Consider the following 14,541-nt stretch of genomic DNA (forward strand, 5'->3'; position numbering starts at 1 on the left):
GTTTTGGCGCCTGCTGCACCCCTCCAGGTCGGCTAGCTTAGTTTTCAGCAACACGTTATCTTGTTGGAGGGTAGAGCATGCATTCTCTAAATGTTGGAGACGACGGTCCACCTCATTAGAGTTGTCTTCCAGAGAGCCGATCCTTTCCCCATGGCCCGCTACAATTGAGTTCAAGCCGTCCAGTGTCGTTGTCAGCGCCTCAAAAGATGACTTAAAGTCGGCAGATATTGCTTTCCTGTGCTCAGCTAACAGGGAGCTAAGTTCTGCTAGCGTAACACTAGCAGACGAGGAAGACGGGTCTCTATCCTGCTTGCTTTTCGTTTTAGACATTGTCGAGGCCAAAAAGGTGTTCAGCACAGTTACACTAAACTTTTGAAAACAAAAATACTTAAAAATGAGACGTTTAAAAGGTAAATCTGAAAGTTAAGTCATGGGAGCGAGCCGCCTGCACGTCTACTCCGCACACCTCCTACCGGAAGTCCAATACAGCTTTATTAGGAGAGATCTGGGTTGTCCTCTTTGGGCCAGGTCACAGCTGCTCCCTCCTCTTATGGAGGGGCCCGGCGTGGTGATGGAGACCACAGGTTTCACACTGACCCCTCTCATGCAGAGTAAGCAGAAATCCTTCCTCTCTACATGCTCACCAACACAAAGGTGGAGCATTATTTGAGTTCATTCACACACTGCTAAGCCTTTGCATGGCGCACTCTAATGACAGCATTAAGCTGTGACTGCACATCTGCCAAAATGCCAGTTTTTCTGGTGGCTGTGGTAGCTGGCAGCTGGATTAGCGTGATTTCTCCCAGGAGCATCTTCTTTGTTTACTGTCTCGCAATATTCCGGACTGCATTCGTGAAATCTGTAAGACATTTTCTTTCTGTAAACACCTTTACATTTCCATAAAAGTCTTTTGTATCCTAACTGCAACAGATTTCGAGCAGATCAAACAAAGTGGCCATGGCTGTGTTTAATGTGGACAGAATAAAGGTTTTTCTGTCCACTCCTTTTAATACTTTCACTGTCATTTTCCATGAGTTTAGGACAGCACAAGTGTTTTTGTGTATGCCCAGCAACAGAAGGACACGTAGACATTTGCATTGCCTGGGCCCTGTTACACTACTTTTCAGCTTTGTATTTTGTGCTTCTACTGTGATAGTTTACAGGCTTTAATGTTCAGACCATACATGCACAAAAACCTACATAGCACACTACAGGTCTATGATGTATTTTATAATCAAAAAAGTACACACAAGAAAACAAAATATAAATGTTGTGGTTGTTAGCTTAGTATTATATGTCAGGTGCCACATGTTTAATTCATGCATAGCCCTCACTGCCTCATTCATTAACTGTTACACTACCAGTCATTTTAAAAGAAAACATTGAAAAGAGGACTCGGCACTTGTTGAAACACAGTTAGAAAGTACAAAAACAGAAAACAGTGTGCAAAATAAAATGCCACGGAATAATAAACAGTTCTGAGTTTCAATTATTTTAAAAGATGTTAAAAAAGACGGATATTACTTTAAATGCCATTTGTGTCGAGGCCTAGACCATGGAAAACCTAAAAGAGAAGCATCTGAGGATGCGAGGGAGAGAGAGGGGACACGAGGTAATAAACATTAAGAATATAATTTTATAATTCTGGGCTTTAGAGGTAATGAGTAAAGATGTGTGGCCAGTGTAGGGGAAACTCTATCAGTGAAATGTGATCATGTACCTTTGTACCAGTTATAATCCTGACAGTTTTGGATGAGTTGTAGGCAGGAAAGATGTTTTATTGATCCCAGAAAACAGGTAGTTACAGAAATCAGGTGGTAAAAGAAGGTGGGATTAACAGTTTCCATATTTTTGCAGACAGAAATAGTGTAATCTATAAACTGTTTCTCAGCTACTGATTCCATTGATTGAAAAAAGGCTGGAACATGATTACCTGAGCTGAGGCTACAGTAAAAAAGAGGACCAAAATGCTTGATGTGATAAGAAATCTAACACATGGGTATTTATTTCAGAATAAAATATAAGTGACAAAAAAAGCATGTCAGGTAACCAATAATTTGGCTTGCTAGTAATACCACAACAGGAAGACACTGTTTTTTTCAACAACAATATAATAGGTGATACAGGTGTACATGCAATATACTGCATTCATATAGCTTTTAGCATAGCATTAGCATTGATCCGTTCACACACACATTCGTACAAGAATCAGGAGTGGTAACATTCACACACAAACCATTAGATGCATAAGTGGGTCTCTTTTGACCTGTTGAGGTGGTTTTCTTGAAGTATCTTTGTAGTTAAAAATGTTATCATTTGGTATCATGCCATTCACATTTTAAATTTACATTTTAAGAAATTATAGTTTTTGTATTACTACCCCAAGCTTCCATAAGTGGATCAAAAATGACCCGCATGCATTTTTTATGGGAACCTTTGATTCTTATCACCTGTGGCTGTCAGGAACACATTCACTGTAGACCACATCCCAAGTGACACCTCTCAGGAAGATTATTTTACACAGCAAGATCTGAAACCTGTCAGTATAATAATAATAATAATAATAATAATAATAATAATAATAATAATAATAATAATAATAATAATAATAATAATACATTGTATAGGGCTTTTCAAGGACTCAAAATCACTTTACAATATAAGTGAGGGTTAGGGTGGGGGGTATAGGACTATCAAACTTGATCAACCCGGCATGGATTGATGGGGGGTGCTATGAGTAGACAAGAGGAGAATAGATGAGTTTTGAAAAGGGACTGGAATACTGTGAGGGTCTCAGAATAGCGGAGATCTTTGGGACAATATGTTCAAAACGTTTTCAAACTGTAAAAAAATGTCTTAAATTATGAAAGATTAAATATAAAATATTTCTATTGTGAACCAAAATATAATACTAAATATTATACAAGGGATTTTTCTTCACCAAAATTACAAAAATGGCATAAAAACACATATTATTCTAATACGGGTCCTTTTTGACCCACTTATGGAAGAGTGTAGGGTCCAGTCACTCGTGCATCTAAGGGTTGAATACGGTTGGCCATGCCATCGGGAGAAGTTTTGGGTTCAGTTTCCTGTCCAAAGACACTCGTTACCAATCATATAGTTCCTAGAGTTACAAAGGGTATAAAGACTTCAAACTTTTTCACAATTCCTCTGTGAATTACAACCCTAAGCTTTTAGTACAGATGAGGGCTGAAATTGCAATGTAACCTCAAGACAAGCATCAGTCGCAATAACTTCAGAAACTTACGAGCAAGATCAACTGTAGAGAACATTTCTATGAAGCAAAACATGGAGGGAAGAGTGCCTGACTGGAATACATGTGTTACCTTTACAAAATTAACTTGAATTTGGAGAAAGGATTATATAAATATATTTGAGGCTTAGACTTGTGATTAGCACACAATATCGCTCAGGGGAGTTAAGGACACTCATGTGTTTTGTGGTATCCATAGACTTACAGCATGGCTAGTGCTAGTGGCAATTATTAATAAACACAAGGATAAGTATGTGTTATTGTTGAGTAAATGGAGAATTGAACAGGGGAAAATAACGTATCTATGCCACCATTTTAGATGCGGATTTTGTTAAACTAATACGTTTGCGCTGTGGAGCAACACTATACATGGACGGGGAAAGGGGTAGCAATAAAGTTAACACCATTAAACAGTTACACAACATAACAGAAATAATATCGATAGCAGCGTCCCTAGCAACCACCTTGGTAACAATGAAAACGTTGAATGGAGACAATTTCCTGAAGTAATCTTCGTAAAAACTAGCAAACTAAAGATCATGTGCATCCACTTGTTAGAAATTAAAATCAATGTTGATATGGCGTAATTTGAATTAAATACACTATTTGATTTAAATCAGTTTTATTCTGAAAAACCGGAAGTTCTCACTATTAGCTTAACACTTTTATTCTGAAAATTCGTCACTTCCGGTTAGCATTTAACATCTGGCGGAATCATACGATTTCAAACCTTGAACCAAGGTGAAATGACATGTGATGTTGTACACTGAGCACACTGGGATTAGCACTCATTTATTGACGCTGAATAATGTGTAGCAGGGAATGTTTAAATAACCACAGACGCCAGAATGATGCAATTTAGCTACAGAAAAAGGCAGGAATTGCATTGGACCCGCCCCCCGACAACGCCGGCCAATAGGAGAAGACCTCAGATGACAACAGGAAGAGCAAGCCAAGAATTGATCTCTTCGACCCCCTGACCTGAACTGACCGGTCGGATGTGGAGAGCGCCTCCACTCGCAGATTTCATTTTGTACACCACCGCATATTTTGTGTAATTAAATGCTGTTAACTTTTATAAGCTTCCCTTGACTCTTTTCAGTCTCTTTTGCCTTCAGGGTTCTAGAATTGCTTTCAATTTGGCGTCCCTGGGTGGACTCTGAAGCAGGATAGAGCTGAGTAGAGGGGAAGGCTGCAAGCTAACTAGCATCACACCAGGCTGCACAAAGGGAGGACAGACTACAGACTCACTGCTGGAGTTTTTGGCTGGGCCTAAAGGAAAGGTGAGACAGTTACCTGTTCAATTCAAAAACTGTATAGTTAAATAACTTACATTAGGTGCAAGCGTTGGTAGTGATCTGTAGATTGATCTGTGGTGATAATGTGGTGATTGCGAGTGGTGTGGAGATTGTATATAGTGTTTCTATTCATCTCTGTTGTATCCTCGGCGACGCCCGATTAATGTGAATATTACATAGTATTAAGACCTTCTGGGGAGGTACCAGACTTGATCTGGTTTACACTGGACTGGGTCCATTCATGTTAGTCTATATGTTTGATGTGTTAAACCGGCGTAGTCTGGTTTAATAAAGTATATTGTGTGGAGTTTTTAAGCCGAAAAGTATATTTTTGTGCAATGTTCTAAGCCGAAACGATTGTGTACAAGATTGGTATGAGATCAGCTTTTAAGGTCAGCATCGAAAGAATTTAGAGCTAAGATAAATGAAGATTGTGTTGTTTTGTATTGTCAAGCAGTGTGGTTTTAATCTGCACATGTTGAGTGTTCCCCTTCCCCCAGTCACATGAGGTTTATGCTATACTGCTAAGCTAGTTAGCTAGCCAGTTGGCATTACTAGATGATGAAGTAGTTTGAGTGAAGATACAACTGGTAATTACTGATTAAATACACAGGGATGGTGTAGATCAGGGGTTCTCAAAGTGCGGCCCGCGGGCCAATGGCGGCCCTCGCAAATGTTTCTGGCGGCCCGCGATAGTTAACCTGTTAAACCCCAAGTACAGTAAAAAAAAAAAAAAAAAATTTTTTTTTTTATTTATTTTTTTAACAGACATTGCTCCAGATAACAAACCGTACATCAAAACATGTAACAACAAACAACTAAACAAAACGTAACGGGGGAGGGGGGGGGGGGGGGGGGGGTGGATGCAAGGATGACTTCCTAAGACAGCTGATTGTGACATACACAGGACATTACATACACAATACATTATACATTACACAGGAGATGCCATATTGACAGGGTTAGATAGGAGAGCTGCGGACAGTGAACCGCAATCCTCCTGTCTCCCCTCAAAATCCCCCAGCAGAGAAGCTGCACGCTCCATGTTCAGTAGGTCCAGATACTCCCTCAGCCATGAGTCCCTAGTAAAGCAGGCTGGTTTGCGTTCCTTCCAGTTTAATAGGATGAGTCTTTTTGTGGCTAAACAGGCCAATGTCCAGAGCCGATCGGTAGTCCTTGCAGGATTGCCATCTGGCTTAAGACCCAGTAGACATGCAATGGGACATGTAGGGAAATTAACTTTTAAAGATTCAGACAATAAGGATATTACTTCTGACCAAAGTTTTTTTACCGCTGGGCATTCCCAGAGTAGGTGCAACAATGTACCTCGCTTGCCACATTCATGCCAGCATAAATCTCTGTGTTTATTGTCCATCTTGGATTTTGTAACAGGGGTGATGTAAGCTCTATTGAGAATTTTGAACTGTATGATCCTGAATCTTACACATTTAGAAGAGAACATAGCTGACTGCCAAATGGAGTTCCATTGCAAAGCAGACAGAGAGATATTCAAGGTATGCTCCCAGGACAGTTGGACAGGAGAATAGGTATTCGGGGCAGCCCTAGATAATAATTTATAAATGTTAGAGACCACACCTGATGATATGATTGCTTTCTTGAGGCGCTGGTCCTCTTCCATACATGAAGCAGGCATGGCTTATTTATTGATGGTCCATCAATCCATTTTTGTGCAAAAATCGGAGAAACTAAATGATAGCATTATGGTAGCCACCGGAGGCTAGCGCAGCTTCCGGTTCCTCTACGCGTCACTCTCACTCCTTATTTGGTAACCTGAATCTCGCAAATCTCGCGAGTTGCAGTTAAGCGGAAAATCTGTTGTAAGTTATCAGAAACGGGAGTTAGCTAGCGATTTTAGCTAGTCACTGTCTGTAGATAACCCAACTTTGTGTCCTCTGAGAATGAAGGAGATGTTGCATTGTTTTTGTTGCCTTCGTTGTAGTTTCATGTGTATTTTGGATTTAATTTAGGTTAACTTCCAGTTCCGTTTGCATGCTTTTATTTTGAAGGCGAGATAACGTGTTTGACAGGAAGTTGTGGTGGCATCGGAGACAACTTGACAGATAAAGTAGTGTCTGCTATGTAACGGCAGAGAAAGAGTGTGTGTGTTTGCGTGTGTGGTTAAGTATATGAACGCACACAAAAGTCCGGTTATACAATAATAAAACAACAAGCTGTCTCTCCCAACGTCCACACTCAGGCACACTGTTATTTCCACTGAATACCCCCAGCGCGAGCATCCCCAAACTCACTCCCTGATTGGATGCACGTCCCAAAGGCGGCAAAGTGTTCACGTGAACAGCGGAAACAAAATTTGTTGGAAGTTTTCGTTGTGTAAGCGAGATGGAGGAGCCAGGGCCGTCGCGTAAAAAACGTTTTGTCAGTGAGGAGAAAAGGAAGTTCCAGGAGAAATGGAGCAACGCTTACTTCGTTTTACCTCAGGGGTCGGATAAAGTGATATGCCTCATCTGCAAGCAGGTGAATGCAATGCTCAAGGAGTATAACATAAAACGCCATTATGATACCAATCATAAAATGTATGACAAGTTCATGGGCAAGGAGCGCAGAACTAAACTTGAAAGAGGTTTAACTGCCCAGCAGTCAGTTTTCACAAATCTTGCAAAATCCGGTGAAGCTGTAACACAGGCTAGCTATGTGGTAGCTCACGAAATTGCCAGGCGGAGCAAGCCGTTCAGTGATGGAGAATTTGTGCGAGACTGCATTTTGAAAGTGGCTGACATTGTATGCCCTGAACAAAAGTCAAAGTTCCGTGACATAAGTTTATCGAATGACACAGTGACACGACGAATCGAAGATCTGGCCAATGATCTCAAAGAGCAATTGGGACTACGTGTGGAAGGCCTAGGCAAGGGGTCCTTTTCTATAGCACTGGATGAGAGTACAGACATTTCTGATACTGCACAACTGCTGATTTTCATTCGAACGGTCACGGAGGACTTTGAAATAGGCGAGGAACTGCTAAGCATGGAGAGTATCAAAGACAGAACAAGGGGAATCGACATTTGTGATGCTGTGTGTCGTAGTCTCGATGCATACAATGTGGAGCTGACATCCATGGTCGGTGTCACAACAGATGGAGCGCCAGCCATGGTCGGGAGAAAGGCGGGCGCTGTCTCTTTGCTCAGCGACAAAGTGGCCAATAACGGAGGTGAGAACCTAATCAAATATCACTGCATAATTCACCAAGAAGCCCTTGCTGCTCATACGCTTGAAATGAAACATGTCATGGACATTGTTGTCAAGACAGTGAATTTCATAAAGTCCAGAGGTCTGAATCACCGTCAATTCAAAACTTTTTTGGTGCAATCAGAGGCTGAATTTGGTGACGTCATATACTTCACTGCTGTCAGGTGGCTGAGCAGAGGTGCCACACTGAAGCGTTTTTTTAATTTGAGGAAATAAATCGCTGAGTTCATGCAATCAAAAGGACAAGATCTGCCACAGTTAAGTGACACTGAATGGCTTTGTGACCTAGCGTTCCTTGTTGACCTGAACACCTTTCTCAGCGATCTCAATGTGAAGCTGCAGGGCCATGGGAAGCTCATTTCCACATTGTTTGAAAGCGTCAAAGCTTTCCAGCGAAAACTTCAACTAGTGCAGGGACAGCTCAGAGAGGGGAATCTAACCCATTTCCCCGCCTGCAAGGTGCTCGCAGGTGAATGTGATGTTTTACATCACCTGTGTTCAGACAAGAACCACAACCTCATGGAAAAACTCCAAGAGGAATTCCACCACCGCTTCTCGGACTTCAGTGACCACGAGAAGTCATTCAACCTATTCCAAGATCCCTTCACATGTGCACCCGAAGAAGAGCCTGCAGAAATGCAGTTCGAGCTCATCGACCTGCAGGAGAGCTCTGAGGCCAGAGCAGCATATCGAGACAAGAATCTCATCGAGTTCTACAAAGGACTTTCCCCATCTACGTACCCTGCACTTTGCCAACATGCCATCAGAATGGCCTCTCTGTTCGGAAGCACATACATTTGTGAGAAAACCTTCTCCACCATGGCCATCAACAAATCCCAGCTGAGATCGAGGCTGACGGATGCCCATCTACATGCTGTCCTTCGTATAGCAACAACGGAGATGGAACCGGACATCAAAGGAATAGTAGCCAACAGACGACAGCACCATAAATCCCATTCAAAGTAGGAAAAGGTATGTTGATGACAGGCAATAATAGCCGATTTGTGTTACAAATACAACAACAATAATAATAACAATGATGATGATGAATACTGTGTTATTGTGGTCTTTGGTAAGCTTCTATTTTAAAAGTCTCTTTCTCTCCCTCCCCCCTCTCTGTCTCTCTGTATTTGTCTTGCAGAGACTATCCTGTGGTGCTTGAGTAGCTGGAATTGGTTCTGAAACAGGGTGTGTGTGTGTGTGTGTGTGTGTGTGTGTTTGTGTGTGCAATAAAGAAAATATTTGTTTTGGAATTTTGTGTTCCGTTTTTTCTTGGGCGGCCCTCAATCCAATATTGGGTACCTAAATTGGCCCTCACTCATCAAAACTTTGAGAACCCCTGGTGTAGATGAACGTTGAGAGTAGATTGAGTTGTTTTGTTTTTCATGCTTTTCAAAGAAAGTCATTTGAACTTTATTATTTTGGGGAAATAAACAGGAAGTAGGTTTATGAACCGGAAGTACTAGTTGATACATTTTGAGAGGAGTTACAGTTAATACATTCTTCACCACACAGATAAAGATTACAGGAGGTTTCTTTGAATTGAAGTATTGTAGTTGACTCATTTTATGACATTTGCATAATTTCATAAACTTGAGTATACACTGTACACGGTTTATTTGGATTTGCACCATATTCCTATTTTCATATTACTAAGTCAACTCCTGTTCATTTTTATTTCTTTATTCAGATTTTTAAATTTGCATAATTTCAAAATGTTAATTTAATTTGTCTAATTTTGATTTTGATTTTCCAACATTTTAATTTATTTAAAAAAATAAATAAAAAAAACAACAACCAGATTTTAAAGTTAAGTTCAGGTGACATAGGATATCTTTATAAAGAATACAAAGGTACTATTCAGAGGACTGTTTTTTCATCTTTGATAACTTAATAATATTATCCAAGTGCTTAAACATGTCGCCAAAAGACACCAAGTTGAGACCAGACGCAGAGCCAGGCTCAACTGCAGATATCAAGGAAAGGGTAAAAATCAGATCAGATGCTTTAACAGTTTCAAGTAAAAGACAGAGGATATGGAACCAAATGGAGAAACTGTTAGAACAGTGGCAAACGAGAGGATTGATTCCAGCAGATGATCAGCCTGGACCAACGGAAGCCCATAGAAAAGCTGAAGTTGAACATGAGAATGCTGAATACCTACAACAGGAAAAAGCATGGATCAAAGCCGGACAACCCTCTTGGTATGGACCTGAAAACATTGCTATGAACAGAGCTGAGAAAAAGAAAAGCTATGGTTGCAAGTCTGGTATTCCATCTGGAAGATGCCAGCCAAGGATTGACAAACAGCTTACATGTGGTAGAACTCAGCAGAAGAATGGAAGCAGAACTCTGCAGAAGAGAGGAAGAATCCAACAGAAGAATGGAAGAACTCGGCAGAAGAATGGAAGCAGAACTCTGCAGAAGAGAGGAAGAATCCAACAGAAGAATGGAAGCAGAACTCTGCAGAAGAGAGGAAGAATCCAACAGAAGAATGGAAGAACTCGGCAGAATAATGGAAAAGGAACTCAACAGAAGAATGGAAGAGCAGCTCAACAGAGGAATGGAAGAGAGACGAAAAGCAGATGAAGCACATAATGACATTATTGAAGAGAGACGAAAGGCAGTTGAAGCCCATAATGACATTATTGCCGAAAGACAAAGGGAGGAAGATAAATACCAACAACTTCTGGCGGAAAGACGACAAGAAGATGTAAGATTTCAGGACATGAAGGCAGATAGACAACAGAGAGAAAGGAGAGAACAAGAAGAACGAAGAACTCAAAGAAAACGCAGAACAAACTACTCTCCTGACTATTCCGAAGGACAGGGAGGTGAAGATGACGACGGCGGTACACAGTCTGAAACCAGTAGACACTCCCCATACCATGAACAGTCACAGCAACAACGCGGTTTTGCATCTCCTCCTGAGAATAATAGTAGCGACGAAAATGAGCAACATTACCCTGGGAAATGCCCCAAAACGAGAAGAACCAAGAAAACTAAAAGATCCAAGACCGGTGCACATACCTCCATGCCATTGATAGCGGCTGGAAGAGGAGGATTTCAATACCAATCATGGACTCACAGGGACATGGAAGCATTAGTGTCAAAGCTACCTCCACTCACGAAAGGAGGTCAGAAGTGGGTGAATGATCTGGAGAGATACACAGCCCAAGACCACCTGTGCTTGGGAGACATGAGGGCCCTGCTCGGACGGATTGAAGGACGACTCGAAGCAAGAGCAGTAGATTCCGAGGCCAATTGCACGCACGACCCAGATGACACTTCATTCAACTACATCAGGTCGAATTATTGGGCTGCTATTCGTCACATCTACCCGACAACACGCAGTTTACATGCCCTCACCGGCCTGAGGAAAGGCACGGAGGAAAACATGCATGCCTTCCTGAAGCGATGTGAAGGAGTGTGGGAGGACTGTACTGGAGAACGACATGACGTTTCGCCGGCTGTCACAATGCTGTGGAAGGACGCGGTCATTAAAGCCCTTCCCCAATCAGTGTAGGCACGCCTTAGAGATGTGGTGGGGTTAGAAGCTAAAATCCCAGAAGAATGGAGACTACATCTCATTCACCATGACATCAAATGCCAGGAAATAACAAAGGAAGATGATGAAGAAACAAAGAAACTGGAAAAAATACTTTTGAAGATGCAGGTGGCTGAGAAAGATACTGAAGCTAATCAGATGGCCATACTAGCAGAGAAGGCAGGGTGGACACCTCCAACAGTTCAAACTCAGGAAGAACCAGAGAATCAAATGCAGAACCAACAAAGCGGAGGAGGAAGTGTATGTCCACAAAACCAAGTTCAGCAGATACTTGTGTATCTTCCTACGCAAGTACAGCCACAAGCACAGCAGTATCTTCAACAGCAGACACCTGTGTATCTTCCTACGCAAGTACAGCCACAAGCACCGCAGTATCTTCCCACACAATTCCAGCAACAGCAAATACCTGTGTATCTTCCTACACAAGTACAGCCGCCAGCTCAGGTATACACTCCCATACAGCATCAACAAAAGGGACAATGGAGAGGAAAGCAACGCTCAAGAGGAAGAAGAGATGGCGGCTGCTTCATATGTGGTGATTGTAGACATTTGGCCAGAGATTGCCCCACTCAGCAATATCCACCACAAGGTATCCCCTCACAATACAGAGGAGAACCAATGTTAGATATGAGAAAAATTGAGGCGGAAGCATATGCCAGGGCCATGACGAATATTTCTGTTGGACCAGGGGATTGGGTAAATGTAAAAATCCACAAGATGAAGTTGTTGCAACCTGTATGGAGTGGACCGTGGGAAGTTGTAGAACGCACTGCAGATGCACTCCGGATCAAAGTTAAAAAAGGAACATGTTGGCACCCACTTACACAGTGTGTAGCCGCACCGCTACATTTGCAGAAACGGCACGGCAGTTAGAACTGATTTTGGAAAACTGGTTCAAAACAATAAGGAATCGAACCTTTTTACAACGACAGCACCAGGAGATGAGTAAACTCAAGAATCCGTAGAGTGTAAATACATAGAGAAAAACACATTTTTACACTCAACTGTTTGCACATCATAGACAAGGGATTTAGACAATATAAATAAATGTTCACTAAAAGTAATAAGTATAATGGAAAGTAGACATAGGCCTACACTTGAGTCAAATTTCATTACTGTAATCTGATTAGTTTGCTCTGCAGGGTTACTATTGTTCTAAGTAACAGTGGGATTTAAAATATTGGAGAAAGTATGGAGATGTTCTTTCGTAGTGTGTGGGATATGTGATGCTTGAAACAGGTGTTTCAATTTATAGGAGAAAATGGTTTCCTGAAAGAGTCAGGTTGGGTAAATATGTAGCAATGAATGAAACAATTTTTAGAGGGAGTATTTGTAATATCATTAGTAGACATTCATTGTGTTGTTTAGATGGCATTTAACAACTAAGACGGATAGTATGATTAGAAAGGGACAGAGTGGAAAGGGTTCGATTTATTTAACCTCAGTGTGCTAGATTTCTTATAGATAATGTGTCCCGAGACCTGGACTCCCCCTCTGAGTCAGAAAGGCTACGACCCCGTCCCGCCAAGCAGACAAAAGACCTAACCCAACAGGAGACTCCTCCTTCTCCATCAAACAGACAGAGAACCAGAGCTGAAACAACAACAACAACAACAACAGAACTGCAGCCAGAACTATCTCCACCTGAGGCATCCAGAATCAAACGGCTTGCTGACATACAGAGATACTCTCATCAGTCCCTCAGACCGGGCATGAAGTTCCAAGCTGAGCCACGAGATTTGGCAAGAGCAAAGTGTGAAAGTTGAGAGCAGAATCCGCCCTCCATATAAACAGCGAAGAGACTGTAAAGGAGGAGATGACATATAAAAAGCAGTGCAAGAACAGTGGCATGATGTGGGCTGCAGATGTAACTGGGCCAAAGGCTGCCTAAAAGAGTTACAGCGGATGGATTCAAGAGCTGATGGACTGAAGAGAAGACAGAATCAGAGGAGTTGGCATGGTCGATTAGAAGTGAGGAGGCCGGGGTCACGGCTTGAGACAACCAGAGGAGGAGAAAAGGAAAACGGGAATGAGTGAGTTTACACATAAACACACTTATTCACAAACGCACATAAAAGAGACCACATTTAAATAACTTGAATTCACTTGATAAATACGTAAAGACAAACAGATTTATTAACCATGAATTAATCAATTTGTAAATTAAAAATAGCAGTAAAGAGGAAACTATTAAAGTAAAATGAGAAAATCACACTGAAGGAGACATGATGGAAATATTCACTCCACTTTAAGCAGTGGGTGTTGTGGAGTACAGAGTAGAACCATATGCTTCAATCTTTTCATCATGTTAACAAATTATTCTTTTAGAGATTTTTATTCACGTGTGATCTCATTTGTTACAATATTGATCACCATTAAAAGGATAGTTTTAGGAACCACTCTATAAGACACATCTGTATTTGTATGGATCATGTTAAAGGAAGAGCTCGTGCCAAGCCAAATATAGTATTCCAATCTGAAGTGTTGATTTCTCCATTGTAGCATACTTATTACCATAGGAGGGCTTTCAGATGGAAATATGAAATGACTTCTGTTTTAAAATCCTTGATAAAGGAGGGAGTAATTGTTACATGTTCGGACACCCAAGGTTCCACACACTGCTAAAGAGTTTAACGTTGTTTTTTAAGTGGACCAGAATTGAAGATAGATGAGCTATGAAATACATAGCAGAGCTACACAGATCCTAGTAATGGTTTGACTCAAGATAATAGTTATGTACACAAGTTTCTGAATTAGATCTATTAGACATTGTAATACTAATTAGGTGTAAATGAATTGCAGTAGTAGTAGTACTATAAGGAAGTGAGTTTTGTACCAAGTTTCAGGAAAGATGGGAGGCAGAAGTCCAAAAGGAAAGTTAGAACCATCTTGAAAATCATAGTTCAAATCGTGAATGAATAAGGAATGGCGCTCCACATATGACATATTTTTGTAGATAAAGGGAACCCGCCTATGCTGAAATACCTCTGAAAAGACTCTGCAGAGCACGACATGGCCAAAAGACTGAGACCAAATTACCTTTGACCCTGACTGACAGTGTGACAAAAGCACTGTCAATGACTGACCCTGGGGTCAGTCACCGAAACCAAACCTGACTTGACAACCAGATAGTGTGAGTGTGAATGAATGCCGGCATGTGATCAGTGTAACTG

General features: G+C 41.3%; 1 protein-coding gene across 1 annotated transcript; it reads left to right on the forward strand.

Annotated features, from left to right (window-relative positions):
• Nucleotides 1-6,936: 6,936 nt before the first annotated feature.
• On the forward strand, nt 6,937-11,993 carry LOC307016212 (general transcription factor II-I repeat domain-containing protein 2A-like; the record flags this gene model as incomplete). Its single annotated transcript, XM_079645255.1, has 3 exons — nt 6,937-7,762; nt 8,090-8,724; nt 11,523-11,993. The coding sequence occupies 3 exons, from the start codon at nt 6,937-6,939 to the stop codon at nt 11,991-11,993; spliced, it is 1,932 nt and encodes a 643-aa protein (XP_079501381.1).
• Nucleotides 11,994-14,541: the final 2,548 nt, after the last annotated feature.

The sequence above is a fragment of the Notothenia rossii genome, assembly GCF_949606895.1.
Source record: "Notothenia rossii genome assembly, chromosome: 8".
NCBI lineage: Eukaryota > Metazoa > Chordata > Actinopteri > Perciformes > Nototheniidae > Notothenia > Notothenia rossii.